This window comes from Panthera pardus, unplaced genomic scaffold, assembly GCF_024362965.1.
Source record: "Panthera pardus isolate Hobbes unplaced genomic scaffold, ASM2436296v1 HiC_scaffold_20, whole genome shotgun sequence".
NCBI classification, from domain to species: Eukaryota; Metazoa; Chordata; class Mammalia; order Carnivora; family Felidae; genus Panthera; species Panthera pardus.
The window spans coordinates 43309616-43324874 of NW_026526766.1; the positions used below are offsets into that span (position 1 = coordinate 43309616).

The following is a 15259-nucleotide window of genomic DNA, read 5'->3' on the forward strand; positions in this document are numbered from 1 at the left end:
GCATACAGAGATCTGGAAGCTGGAGTCAGCAGATTACTAATGAAATCGAATGTGGTCCACTCTGGGGTTTTAAAATGCTCTGAACAGATTTGTTCTGTTTAATAGTAATCCCTAGAGTTGTACTACTTCTGGGCTCTTCCCCCCAGGCCCCCACCCCAGAGGCCACTAGGGCCTTGGTGCTCTGCAGACCCCAAAGGGTAAACATGGAAAGGGAGACATTCTCCTTCCCTTTGTCCTCTGCCTCTTTTTATGATTCTTTTCTTTTCTTTCATCGTTCTAACGAGAGGAACTGCCTTTCCCCTGGGATCCCCCTCCATCTAGAACCTGCCTCTCAGCTTCTAGGGGTGGCCAGCCCCAGCAGGGTGAGAGCGGGCTGCCCCGCGGCGCCTAATTAGTTCGAGCTTTGCCTGTGCAGCCGCTTGATGGTCCACGGCTGGTAGCCCCTTCCTCCCCAAAAACCTAAGGCGGCCAATGAAGGCCCTGGCCCAAATCAGCTCTGAAGCCGCTTTCTCTCCCTCTTCCCTTGTGTGTGCCTCCTCTGCCTTCCTCTTCGCCCTCTCTCTTGTGCCTGTGTTTGTTGGCTCTCGTTTTCCTCTGCCATTCCTTCTCTTTCTGCATCTGCCTGGCTTCCCTCGCATTCCTTTCGTTCCAGGGCCGGGACGGCCAGCCACCAAGCACAGCCCTCACATTGCGGCCGCCAGGAAGGTCTACATCCAGACGCGCCGGCAGAGGAAGCTGCACTTTGTCGTGGGGGGCTTTGCCTACCTGCTCCCCAAGACGGCTGTGGTGCTGCGCTGCCCCACGCGGCGCTTCCGCAAGCCCCTGATCACGTGGGAGAAGGACGGCCAGCACCTCATCAGCTCGGCGCACGTCACCGTGGCCCCTTTCGGCTACCTGAAGATCCACCGCCTCAAGCCCTCCGATGCGGGCATCTACACCTGCTCTGCCGGACCCGCCCGGGAGCAGTTTGTCATTAAGCTCATCGGAGGCAACCGGAAGCTGGTGGCCCGGCCCCTGAGCCTCAGGAGTGAGGAGGAGGCCCTCGCGGTGAGGAAGGCCAGCCCAAAGGAGGCCCTGCAGACCCACAAACACCAGAACGGAATCTTCTCTAACGGCAGCAAGGCTGAGAAGCGGGGCCCTGCCGCAGACCCGGGAAGCCGCTACGATGACCTCGTCTCCCGGCTGCTGGAGCAGGGGGGCTGGCCCGGGGAGCTCCTCGCCTCCTGGGAGGTGCAGGACTCCACGGAAAGGAACACGTCTTCCGAGGAGGACCAGAACGCCGAGCAGGCCCTCTGGCACCTGCCCTTCACCATGGTGACCGAGCAGAGGCGCCTGGACGACATCCTCAGGAACCTCTCCCAGCAGCCTGAGGAGCTTCGAGACGTCTACGGCAAGCACCTGGTGGCCCAGCTGGCCCAGGAGATCTTCCGCACCCACCTGGAGCACCAGGACGCGCTGCTCAAGCCGTCTGAGCGGAGGCTACCCCCGGTGGCCATCCCCCCTCATAAGCACGTGTCTGGTTTCAGCAGCTCCCTCCGGACCTCGTCCGCTGGGGAGGCCGGGGGTGGCTCTCGCCGGCCCCACCGCAAGCCCACCATCTTGCGGAAGATCTCAGCTGCCCAGCAGCTCTCGGCTTCCGAGGTGGTCACCCACCTCGGGCAGACTGTGGCCCTGGCCAGCGGGACACTGAGTGTGCTCCTGCACTGTGAGGCCGTCGGCAACCCAAGGCCTACCATCAGCTGGGCCAGGAACGGAGAAGAGGTTCAGTTCAGCGACAGGTGAGCCTTGCAGCTACCCGGGTCTGGGAAGGGAAGGGGCAAGGGGCCATATCTCGCCCAAGGTGCTTTATTGGCCCTGCAGGTGGTTCCAAGAGTGGGGCACAGAGCCCTGGGTTTCAAGTCCTCTTTTAGCACCAGTAGGGCTATTGAAACAAAGACGAGGTGTTTGGTTTTTCTAAACTGTATTCTGCCCTCTTTATAAGGTAATAGCAACAATGCCTATCCACCCCAAGCCCCATAGGGTCCCAAAGATTAATGAGATACTTTGCAGATAGCTTTGAACTTCTGGCAGAAAGATATCATTCCAGGCCAAGGCATTTTTACATTACTGCTCTGTGAGATGGACCATTGAAAAGCTTATACGTAGGGATACTGTCTCCATGTGTGTGGTCCCCCAGGGCTAGGGAGAGAGTGCAGCCAGCACCTGCTGCTCCCTGTGGGTGAGACCATCCTCTGTGTGGGCCAGACAAGGCTGTTTGTTCCAGAAAGCTTTTATTCCCAGTCAGACCTGTGATTAATTATCCTAATACCTCTTGGTGTCTCTGTCTTGATGTGTCATTACTAGGATGACACCACGTATCACTTACTGGTTTCCTTGGGCCGTAGCCATTCATAATGTAAAATCAGTAGTGGTGGTCAAAGTTATAACAGTAATATTTTAGAACACCGCATGCCAAGAAGCGTGCCATAATTCCTGCATGCATTCTCTTAATCTTTGTAGTGGCCCTGACAACAACGATAGCTGCCCTCGAGCAGTGACAGTCTGCCAGGTAAATGTGGTGTTGGTGTGCTTTATCTCACCCATTTTAACTGTACCTCTGAGAAGTGGGTACAGTTTTTACCCATATGTTACAGAAGAGGAAACAAAGTCTAGGAACTTGCTGAAGATCACAATTATTGGGTGGCAGGGCCAAGACACGTGATGCTAAGATAGGCAATCAATGGAAGAATCGTAGACTCTGGATAAGAGAGGACTCTGGGCAGTCCTCCAGCCCAGAAACCTTGTTGTACATTTTTATTTTCTCTGAATCCATGTAGAATGCCCTTTTCATTAAATATACTTCTAAATACTATTCTTTGGTAATCCTCTTCCCTAGTTTGCTAGCTTTGGGGGAGGACAGAATGAAGGCAGGATTTGTTGTGCCAAGCGGTTTGCCAGGTTTCTTTAAATGTGACTGCGCCTGTTAGGCTACCCGTCAATCTGCAAGACTGACATTATCCTCCAGTGTCACATAGAAAATCAAGCTTTACCAGCTCTCTCAAGAAGACCATGCTTTAGTAAGAGCCGGGCCAAGGATTCAATATCAAGTTTACTTGAGTCCAAAGAGTACACAGCTCTGTCTACTCTTCTGAGACTTGGTGAAAAAACGTGACTTTGTCTAGCCTGCCCACATCTTTTGTGCCTTTGAAATGTCAATGATATTGCCTGTCACCCTTACAGTACTTACAGACCAAACAGTTAATAACAATACTAAGTGTTTTTTCTGTGTACTTTTAGTATATGCCAGACACTGTGCTCAGTGCTTTATGGGCACTATCTTGTTTAATCTTCAAAAAAGAAAAAAAACCCTAGGGGGTAAATACTATTGTTGTTACCATATCAACGAAAGAAAGCTGAGGCACAGATGTGGGACCCCCACAGAAGCACTGGAGAGAGGGTTTGAATGCAGGCAGCATGCCTTGAGAACCTCTCCTCTCATTTGCTTCTTGGTCCTCCCCAGCTCATACTTTCCTTGACAGCTTGATTGCTATGATTCTTTCTGTGATTTCTTTCAAGAAGTCTTTCACAACAAATTTTGGGGTCAGGCTAAAGTTGGAGTAAATCCGCTTGAGGTCACTGGGTCAGTAAGAGGTAGCCCCCGTGTCAAACCCCCAGGATGTTGGGTATAGGGGAAGAGTGGTGCCCTGGTACTCGGGTGGGGGGGGGGTGCACTGGAATTCCTCTTTTTTAGTGCACCTGTCACACCCACTGTGACCAAATCATGCCATCTTCTCCACCAGCCAGTCAGCTTCTCAAGTGTAGGTAACATTTTATTGCCCAGGATCGTACTACTGGAATTGAAGGGAGTAGCAGTTGGCTGTGCATGTGGAACATGCTTTTCAGAGATGAGAAAACTGAGGCCCAGGGTAGTTTGGGAGCTTGGCAATGTTAGGTAGATAGTAAAAGGCAGAATCAAGAGGGCGGATTCAAACGCTGTTCTGCCCAACTCAAGCCCATGGTGTTTTGAGTGAATGAGTAACTTCATGGTTCCACTCATCTGTACTTGGCTCAGGATGCTAAGTTGCCTCAAGACCCTTGCTATTTTTTACCAGCTCTTTCCAGGGTCCCTTACTTCTTCCTAAAAGCCGTAGACAGATAAGCTGTTGGGAAGGGGGAAAGTGGTCATCAGGACTCTGCTGTGCCTGGAACTGCAGGGAGAACATTGAGCCCATGGCTTACTCAGAGGTTGTGACAATTTCCTTGAGTACTAAAGATACTTTTTATGAAGGCCAAGGATCACAGCCCATCTGGATCACCTGGTGACTGAAGGAGGGCTTCAGAAGGAGTCAGATGGGCACTGAGGGCTTCAGGCTGATCTTTGAAAGCCCCTTCACTTTGGCCTTAGTCCCTTCATTTCAAAAGTGGGGAGGGACAGGGCATCTGGGTGGCCCAGTTGGTTAAGTGTCCAACACTTGGTTTCAGCTCAGATCTTGCAGTTCCTGAGTTCAAGCCCTGCATTGGGCTGTGCTAGCAGTGCAGAGCCTGCTTGGGATTCTCTCTCTCTCTCCCTCTCTCCCTCTCTCCCTCTCTCTCCCTCTCTCCCTCTCTCCCCCCACCCTTCTCCCACTTATGTCTCTGTCTTTCTCAAAAATAAATAAACTTAAAAAAAAAAGTGGAGGAGGGGGAGAGGCTGTACCAGATCATCTCTGAGGTCCCTTCTACCTCCTTTACTCATTTACAAAAGACCACAGAAGATAAAAACCGGTATCTAGTGGAGAGCAGGAAGAGCCATGAGTACAATAACTTCAAACTTTGTTGCAGCTTTTTCTGAGCTCCACAAAATGGGGGTACACTGATTGCACAAGCTTGGGATGTGTTCACTTGAAGCTAAACAGATGTATTTACTGCTGGATTTTACCTCTATTTTTTTTAATATAGTGCTTGATATTTTTTCTTGTTTTTATTGTAAAAGTAATAAAGGGTCTATAAAACAATTCAAATAATACCTAAATCTATAAAGTACAAATACAAGTCTCCCTCATCCTCTCACTTCTGTTCCCCAGAGTCTGTCTCTCTCAATAATCTGGTATACATCCTTTTGGAATTTTTATATATTTTATTGTATTATATATAAAACACATACACACACATATGATTTGGTTTTTTAATGGGATATTACTCATGTTTAGAAATTTGACGTGGTTTCTACTCAACAACATGTCTAGGAGACATTTCATTATACTATGTTGAGATCCGTATCACCATTTTTAATGGCTGATTACTGTTCCCGAGTGCATTGAACTATCCCCCAATTGAAAATTATTTTGGTTTTTCCATTTTTTTAACTCCTTTAAGCATTCCAGCATGTGCTGTGACTTTCCAAGCGAACAATAGAGTATGCATGATTTTCCACATAGTTCCTTGATCAATGAACAATTTTCTGCCCCAGCCATCTCCAGGATACCAAGAGCTCTTGAAATACCACCTAGGAAACATTACTGTCACCTTTAAATTTTCACCTCCTCGGGTGTGCACCTGGGTGGCTCAGTCGGTTAAGTGTCCAACTTCGGCTCAGGCCATGATCTCACAGTTCATGGATTCGAGCCCCACATCGGGCTCTGTGCTGACAGCTTGGAGCCTGGAGCCTACTCCAGATTCTGTGTCTCCCTCTCTCTCTGCCCTTCTCCTGTTCATGTTCTTTGTCTCTCTCTCTAAAATAAAATAAACATTAAAAAAATTTAGTTTTCACCTCCTTGGGTATTGAGAATCTGACCCTAATGTCTTTATGATGAAGAGCGTGCAGTGGAATCTTGCTAGAAAAAGACACATGGAAGCCAGGTGCTGAAGATGCACTAAAGGTGCTAGATGAAGACAGCAGAGGGCCAGCCCTGGCTCTTCAAAGTTACCAGGACATTGGTGGGAGTGTGGATGAGGAGTAGCATTAAGAGGGATCACACGTGAGGGGTACGGACAAAAAGTTTTACAGTTTGGGCCACTCTCAACATTTTTCTAGATCTAGCCTTAACAGAGGTTTCTGATGCAAGTTAATGGCACACCGTAAGGAAAATTAGAGATTTCAGATTCTGATCTCTGACGTCATCATTTCTCCATTTAACTTAGCTGGCCAGTCAGAAATATGGCTGGAGCTTCATTTTCTGTACAGTTTTCCAAGTCCTGTTTGAGAAAACAAAGTGAATATATCTGCACAGAGCACACAGGCACAGAGCCGCCATTGGGACTGCTTTGCTATGGGCTGTTGGTGACCTCTCTGTGTTGGGTTTCATTGCTTGTCATCATTCCTATGTCCGGTAGCAGTTCAGAAATGCTCATTTGTTTTCCAACAGAGACGTGCTGAAATGCCCACTGTTATAGTTCCGTTAGTCTGTTTTTGCTTAGTACCAAATCCATCTTTCTGAAAGAATCTGCAAGGTTCAGCTGGCTATTGGTCTGTATGACTTTGCAGTGTATTAAAGTATACTCTCAGTAGCCTGAGCCAGCAAGATAGGTCGAGAGAGGAGGAAAGTAACTGAAGACAAGTCTACCACATCTTTGGCTTTTAAATATGCCAAAGTTTTATCTGAAAGAAATTCATTATATGAAATAATCACTATCAGTTTGGTACTACTGTATCTCATCATACATATAATTTACTAGTTGAAATGAATTTACGTGATTCTTAGAAGCACATGCCAGCTTCTCAAGCAATAGTTTTATGGGATGTCTCTGAATGTATTAGGACAGACTGGTTCATCATAATCCCTGCTTCTCCTTTATTTCACAAATATTTCCATGCATACTTGGACCAGACCCTATGTTAGATACTGGGGATAGAGAAAAAGAAGACTCATTCCCTGTCAAACTAAAAGTCTCATTTGGAAGCCAGAGAAGTAAATGCAGTGCTTAAGTGCTAAAAGATGGTATAGGTATTTATTCATTCCATAAGCATTTATTAATCTACCTATTATGTGTCCCCCACACACCTAGCCACTGGGAGTATTATGAATGAAAAAGTCTGCATCCCCTAGCAATTTACATGCATTTAAATTTCTGCTCAAATTTCTGCGTCAGAAAGACCTTCTGACGGTCACTGTTCAAAAGAGCACTCCTCATCACCCCTTATCCCTTTAACTTTGCTGTTTTAGTCACAGAATTGTATCACCATCTGATATATATTGATTTGTTGATTGCCTGCCCATAAGGGTGGAGACTTTCTTTACTGCCATATCCCCAGTGCTAGGAATAGTGCCTGGTACCAAACAGGTACTGAGCAAATAGTGAACGAATGAATGAATGATTGGAGTAAGACAATAAACGCAGAAAAGTACACAAGAAAAGCATCAGGTGGTGATATATTTGGGACAGAAAATTGAAATGGGTGATAGGGAGTGATTTGGTGGCCATGTTAGGTGGGTGATCTGAGGTTACCGGTAAGCCAAGATGTGAATGATGACCAGTGTCTAGCAATATGACATCAGGAGGAAGAGTAGTCTTGGACAAGGGGAAAGCAGTGGAAAACCCCTGAAGTGAAAAGAGTTTGGTGTGTTGAAGGAATCCCCCCAAAAAGTTCATTTGGCTGGTCTGTGGTAGGCAGAAAGTAGAGGTGATATGGGATGAGGCCATAAGGCTAACCAGGGACCACAAGAAGGAATCTAGCTTTTAGTTTGAGTATCACAGGGAGGTTTTGGAGGATATTAGGCGGGAAAGTAAAATGATCTAATTTCCATTTGTAAAGACTCACACTGGCTCCTTTGTGGCAAGTGGATTGTAGAGGAGCATGAGTGGAAGTGGTAAGGTTTCCTCTCCAATCACCCCTTCAACTCCACAAATACATGCGTGGCATCAGATACAGTGGTAGGCGCCAGTGAGACTATAAATAAAAGCTGCTGTTCTCCAGAAGCTAAGAAACACCAAAGGGCTGGTGTGGAGTCAGATACCTTGGGCCCTGAGTTTGTTTTAAATTCCAATGGGCAGAATACTTCTCTTAAAACTTCTAAACGTTTAGAAGCTCTGACTAGAGTTTCCAAGTTCAGTGTGCACAGTAATCACCAGGACCTTCTTAGAAATGCAGATTCGCACATCCTACCCTACCCCAGAAACACCTTCTACAGCAAAGCCCCAGAATTCATACTTTACAAGCACCACAGGTGACTCTGAGGCTGGAGGTTCAAGGACCATCTTTAAGAAGCATGTTGAGAGAGAAAAGGGGAGGAAGGTGCACTTCCTAATAGCACTCGCTTTTAATTCTGTTAAAAGATCTGGTGGAGACAGAACTCAACACCGAGGTGACACTTAGGAATTCCAGGCATCCTCCCTGGCCCCTGCCTTCCCTCACAGACTCCCACCAACCCACACACTTGCACATGGGTTGGATTGAATTCACACCAGGCCTTGGACTTGAGGCAAACTGCATAGTGCCTGTGTGTGAAGGGAGCAGACATGTGGAAGTTAACAGGCTCCAAATCTGCCAGTTTTCAGGGAACATTCTGGACTGGCTAGAGGTTGAAATAACCAAGTGTGGCTACCTGGTTCAGCCTGAGAACAAAAAAGAACTGGGCTTTCCAGCACGGCCAGGGGAGTAAGTTAGAAACTTGTTTTCAAGGGGTCGCGATGCCACTTGATTTAGAAAACAAGAGAACTCTGCCCTATTCTCTCTTTGCTTTCATTGCTGTATCCTTAGCTCTGGGGACCTGTAATTGACTGGTTTCACCATATTGCTGCCCTACAATGTCCACCAAGAAAGAAGTATTGTAGCTTCACCTCATGGGTCTCATGCACTAATGGTACCTGAGTGGTTTATAAACATTAATATGATAGCCCTGGAGTAGCCAGCCTATACCCTGGAAATATTTTGCATATAGGTGGCTATCTTAGGTGCCCCCCAGCATTGTTAATTATGATTTTTAAGTACCACCTAATATTCTCCCTCAGTTTATTATAGAGTTGTCTTCTCTCGGTCCACCTCATATTCTTTTTTTTTTTTTTTTCATAGTTCAAAGACTTAAATATATGGCATCATTTTTATTTTTTTCTCCAAATTTTTACTTACATTCTAGTTAGTTAACATACAGTGTAATATTAGTTTCAGGTGTAGAATCCAGTGATTCATCACTTACATACAGTACCTAGTGCTCATCACAACAAGCGCACTCGTTAATACCCATCACCTATTTCACCCATCCCCCACCCCCCTCCCCTCTAGCAACCCTCAGTTAGTTCTCTATAGTTAAGAGTCTATTTCTTGGTTTGCCTCTCTTCCCCTCCCCCCATGTTCATTTGTTTTGTTCCTTAAATTCCACATAAGAGTGAAATCAAATGGTATTTGTCTTTCTCTGACTGACTTATTTCATTTAGCATAATATATTCTAGCTCCATCCATGTTGTGGCAAATGGCAAGATTTCATTCTTTTTTTATGGCTGAATAATATTCTATCATATATATACACCACATCTTTATCCGTTCATCAGTCCATGGGCATTTGGGCTTTCAATACTTTGGCTCGTGTTGATAATGCTGCTATAAACATTTGGGTGCATGTATCCCTTCAAGTCAGTATTTTTGTATTCTTTGGGTGAATACCTAGTAGTGCAGTTGCTGGATCGTAGGGTAATTCTATCTTTAACCTTTTGAGGAACCGCCATACTATTTTCCAGAGTAGCTGCACCAGTTCAAGAAGAAGAAAGTGGTCTCTGAAAACATTTCTTATCTGATCTCTGAGTAGCATTCCATAGAAGGCTAAGCACTTCTTCCTAAAAACACATGCTGGCCTCTTCAGAAACCACACACACTTGGTTTGCTTCCTACTTCTCTGGCTATACTTTTTCAGTCTTTGTGCATTTTTCATCCCCTGCCTGCCTCCTATCTACCCTCTTGGGAGTCTCACTCTCTTCCCCTGGATGCTAATGATTCTCATGTGTCTAGCACCAGCCCGAATCTCTCTTCTGATTCTTATGCACAGCTGCCTACTGGACATCCTTACCAGATGCCCCACAAAGATGTCAACTTTGTATATCTAAAACTAAACTCCTGAATCCCTATCCTAGGAAAGTGTACTCCCACCTATCCAGCTTCCCAAGGCAAAATATTTTTATTTCTAGACTGTTCTTATTCCTCAGTGGCTCTTTATTCATTCCTCCACTTTTCTCTGTTTTCACTGCCTCTACTTTGCTTTACCCTTGTCCACTCTAGATGATTCCAACAACCCTCTAATTCTGTATTTGCCTTTTCTAGACCAGGGTTGGCAAATTATAGCCAGTGGCTCTTATGTTTTTTAAAGGGTTATTAAAAATGGCTTTTAAAAATGTTATTCAAAGAGCTGTTGAAATTGAGCCCAGAGTTTTTGGGTCAGCTTGCTCAAGGTTTCACACTTGGTAAGTGGTAGAGCTGGCATTTGAACCCAGGTTATTGAAGGGTTATTAAAAGAAGGGTTTTAAATTTTTAAGGGGTGATTAAAACAAACTAGAAATAAAATATACAACAGATACTATAGGTGGCCCCCAAAGACTAAAATATTTACTGTCTTGTTATAGAAAAAATGTATTGACTCCTGCTCTAGATCATTTGATATGCTACTGCCAGAGTATCTTTCTAGCAAACCTGTCTATGCAGCTTTCATGCTTAAAATTCTTTTAATGGCTTGCCATCACTTGAAGAGTAAGTTCCAAGTGACTTTGTATGATGTGCAACACCTTTTGTCATCTGACATTTGTCTGCCTCACTCGCTTCATCTCTTACCATCTCTTACACTCCCCCCATCTCACCCCTCTGAGCTATGCCTTTCACCAGTACCCAGTTACTTGCTGTTTATGAATTTGCCTGGGCTTTAGATTTACCTCATCCTACCCTTCCTTACCAGAAGCCTAACCCTAAGGCTCAGTTGAGCTGGCATAGTAGAGCTGGGATTTGAACCCAAAGTGACACCCTACATGACCCACATAGTACCCTACACATTGTACTCTGTCTCAGATCACCCTACCACTGTGTGTTAGAATTCCGTATTTGTTTTTCTACATTACCTTCTGGATTATGGGCAGAAGGCAGATATTCTTCTTCAAGGGCAGATATTTAAGAGTGTATGTTAATTTCTCCACAATTCCAAGAACACATTAGACACTCAACAGATGATAAAATGATGGATAAATGAATTTTAAAAATGATGAACACTAGCGATTAGCAGAGAGTTTTCCTAATCACTGGAGACTATAGACTATATGGTTTTGCATAATCTGAACTTCCAGTCTTTAATATGCAATTATGGCAGAGTTCCAGAGTGGTACCCACTCCCAATTAAACATTTCTGCCCTGCCCACATGTTCTCCATTAGAGAAGTGTCAGGAAACCCTAAGGTTCTGTGCCACACAACTGTACAATTTGAAAAGGATTGCTGTAGAATGAATAAGTACAGAGAATAGGGGCACCTGGGTGGCTCAGTCAGTTGAGTGTCTGACTCTTGATTTTGGCTTAGGCCATGATCTCATGGTTCGTGGGGGTTAAGCCCCACACCGGGCTCTGCACTGATGGCATAGAGCCTGCTTGGGATTCTCTCTCTCCCTCTCTCTCTGCCCTTCCTCCACTTGTGTGCATGCTTTCCCTCCCTCAAAATAAATAAACTTTCTAAAAAGTTAAAAAAAAATAAGTACAGATAATAAATACCTTGTGGCATCCTATCTCCCATCACATCTAGGCCAATGATGAAATCATCATCATCATCAACATTTATTAACCACTTGCTTTGAACGAGGTGCTGGTCTGAGTGTTTTACAGGTCTTCCTTTATTCTTATAATAATGCTTTGAGGTTACTATCCCAATTTTACAAATGTTGAAATTGAAGCATAGAGATGTTAGATTAACTTGCCCAAAGTTTCACACTTAATAAGTAGTGGAGCTGGGATTTAAACCCAAGGAAGTCTGGCTCCAGGGACTATTTCTTTGTATTGATTTTAACCTTAGTTGAATACATGGACTTGGCCATTGTTTTAAGAAGAAGCCACTGGGGTCAGCTAGATCTAGCATAAGTTAACATTCTGTCTTCTAGCCAGCTGGCTTGCAATCCGTGAGCCTTCATTTTTATTTTGGCACATCTGTTTTAGGGAAAGCCTTTCTTCTATTTTCTATTGCTCTACCTTTACACACACTTTCCCATATAAATATGCACAGTACTGGGCACATAATAGGTGCTCAGTAAGCACTGTAATCATGACATATGTATTTGCATCTCTAGCTGTGTATGTTTACAGTGTTTATGGCCTGTGCACATGTGTGTCTAGAGACCTAGACCAAAAAGCAAGCTGAAACTAAACTGTTCCTTGCTTTTCAGTTACTCTGTACAAACACTGAACGCTTAGTGGGCCCTCCTAGACTTCATCACATTGAGCTGAAACTCAGGCAGAAGCTAACTCCAGTTTGCATTTGGATGGAGTGTAACGCTAGCCAAAGAATCTCACAAGTAACTCTTCCCCACATCTAATACCAGGAGGCTCATGTAATATGGACAGATGTACATTCAGCGTTCCTACGTCTGAACCCAAATCCAGAAACAATACCTGTAAGGACACTGCTGATTTCCTTATAGAAAAGAAAAGCCAGATTCTCTAAACTAGGTGCTGGAAGTACGATTACCAAATTGGGGGGAAAGCTGGCTGAAGATTGATCCTTTTCTCTGAGAAAATCTAAATATTGCTGATAGCCCACACTGGCAGAGAAGTCTTGATTTGCCATTCAACACTCTGGCCCAGGGGTGAGCTACAGTCAACATAATATACATAGTTCAGTTAATATAAGCCTTAAAGCATCTAAACAAGACTTTCCTAAAAGTTACGGGATTTTTCAAAGGAATGAAGATGAACATGAAGAATAATATGAAATTAGATATTTTGAAGAAAACACTGATTCCTTTTTAAGGGTGGGAAGTGACTCACATGTGATAATCTATCTACATGGAATCATAGGGAAAGGGCTAATGTCGAGGAGTTTCTGCCTTTTAACCCCTAAGCCTGTCCCTGTTTTCCTTCTATTCGGGGTCTGCCTGATTCATGCTGGTCATTTCTGACCTACCCTACCCCCCTCCTTGGTCAGGAAGGGCAGCCAGGTGGTTCATCAGTTAACACAGAGGGCAGCCCACAGTGGTAGAAGGACAGTAGGGCAAGAGCAACTTAGGTTGGAATTCCTGTTCTGCCACTTAGTATCCATGTGAGCCCTCTTTAACCCCTCCGAACCTTGGTTTTCTCATTACTAAATTAAAACGATTATACCCACCCTACAGAAGAGCAAGAATATGAAGAACATATAGTATCTGTAAAGTGCCTGACATACAATGGATGCTCATACGTCAGCATCTATAATCATACATAGAGATATAATCATAGAGATACATAGATAGAAGGTCATTATATCATACCATCTTCCAGGACATCACAAAATAAGGAGCCTTATTCTCATTTTAAGGAACTAGGGAACAACCTAGGCAGTTGTTCAAAAAGATGAGATAGAAAGGTATGAAGGAAAACATAGTGTGATAGGGAATTAGCCTAAATCCAGGCAAAAGGGGAGAATGCTTATATTCTTCTGACATTTTTTTGCTATTGTTTCTGGTCTGGTAGAAAAGAGAAATGTGTATGCTCTCTATGCTTATACTTCCCAGACAGTTTTGGACAACTTTCCAAAGTGGTGTTGAATAGGAGATGAATTAAGGAGTACTTGGAAGCCTTTGGCCTGGGCAACACAGAGTATTTACAGATGGAAACTTCTCAGAATGGAGGAGAGAATCAAATGGGAAATGCCTCCAGGGTCAATTTGAGAACCACAGTTGTGAATAACGCTATATGTAAAAGTCATAAGCATACGAAATGCAGTTTCCAAGTTTGCAGAGACTATAAAATCTGGGAGCAGGGCAGATAGGGAGAGAAGAAACCAGTTTTAGTTTGGTTTGGCTTGTTTCCTTCGTAGAACTAAAGGAAGTGGGGATAACAAATGTTTTTCCCAGTTGAAAACTATAGGAATAGTAAGTCAGAGGAAAGGGGGCCATCCCAGTAAATACCTGTGTCTCGGGGGGGGGGGGGCGGTGAGAAGTATTGAAGGTCAATGCAAAGGTCACAAGAGCATCAGAGGACACAAGATTGTGACAACCAGGTGGCACAAATGAAGCTTAGAGTCCAGCCTTCTCTATTCCCCAAAAGGTTAGGAGGTCTCCAAAGATCCCTCTAGCATTTATTCTTCTTAGAAAAATGGTCCTAGAAAAAGGCAGAGTTCCGATAAAGTGGTTAACATGGTTATATAAATGAGGAAGGCACTGAAAAAACCTGAAGCGAAAATTCTTCCATGTTCTAGGTCACAGCCAGCAAACTCTTCTAGTAAAGGGCCAGATAATAAACGTTTTAGGCTTTGCAGGCCATCCTATCTTTGTCCCAACCATTCATTTCAGCCATTGTACCCTAAGAGCAGTAATAGAAAGCACTTAAATGAGCATGCTGGTGTTCCAATAAAACTCTGTTGACAAAAGCAGGTGGCAGCTGACCAGAGTTTGATCCCTCTCCCAGGCCAAGAGGAAATCAAGTCAGAGTCATTTCATGCATAGCATGACAGTTTGAAATGAATTACCCAGCTAGCAAATAAAACTACAAGTATTAGCAAATTCAAGATTTCATGAGTTTCTGAAGAGAAAGATGTTGAAGAGTTTGGCAGAAAGTACTAGGACAGGGTTAAGAATGTGTGGTCAGGTGGCCTTTCCCATTCCAAGAATATTTTCTATACTTCCACCTGGAGCAGCCCTGAAGCTTCCAGCATCAAATAACTTTTAGTTGGCAATTACATTAAAAACAGCCAAGGTTATAAAAAGTTGCCCTAGCCAAATGGTGATATGAAACTCTTCGTGAACCTCAAATCGGTTCCCCAAAATATCTGTACAAAACAAAACTCTCCCTTGCAAGTCTCTAGGCTACTATAATTTTTGGTTTCAGAAAAAAAAAGTTCTTGCTCACAGAGGAGGTCTTCTCACAGCATTCTTTTTTTCCTCCAGCTTCAAGCTATTTAAAATCTAGAATATTCTTGTGAGTGATTATCCATTTCCCTGAGTAACTACAAACTTTGGCATAAATTACCCCCCAACAAAAATGAGGCCAAACCACATGCCTTCTAGTTATTTAAAATCCAGAATATTCTTGTTAGTTATTGTCCATTTCCCTGAGTAACTACAAACCTTGGCACAAATTACCCCCCACCAAAATGAAGCCAAACCACATGGCTTACTATTAGGCCCCAGTGGATGCCTGGATATGGTCAGTTTT

General features: G+C 44.3%; 1 protein-coding gene across 7 annotated transcripts in view; it reads left to right on the forward strand.

The window, feature by feature from the left end:
• ADAMTSL1 (ADAMTS like 1) overlaps positions 1–15259 on the forward strand; it is an 873125-nt gene that overhangs the window by 750536 nt on the left and 107330 nt on the right. For all 7 annotated transcript variants that reach the window (XM_019415409.2, XM_053907974.1, XM_053907973.1 and 4 more), the window contains one exon: positions 653–1778. In XM_019415409.2, coding sequence (XP_019270954.2) covers positions 653–1778 — 1126 coding nt within the window. The remainder of the gene's footprint in view (positions 1–652; positions 1779–15259) is intronic.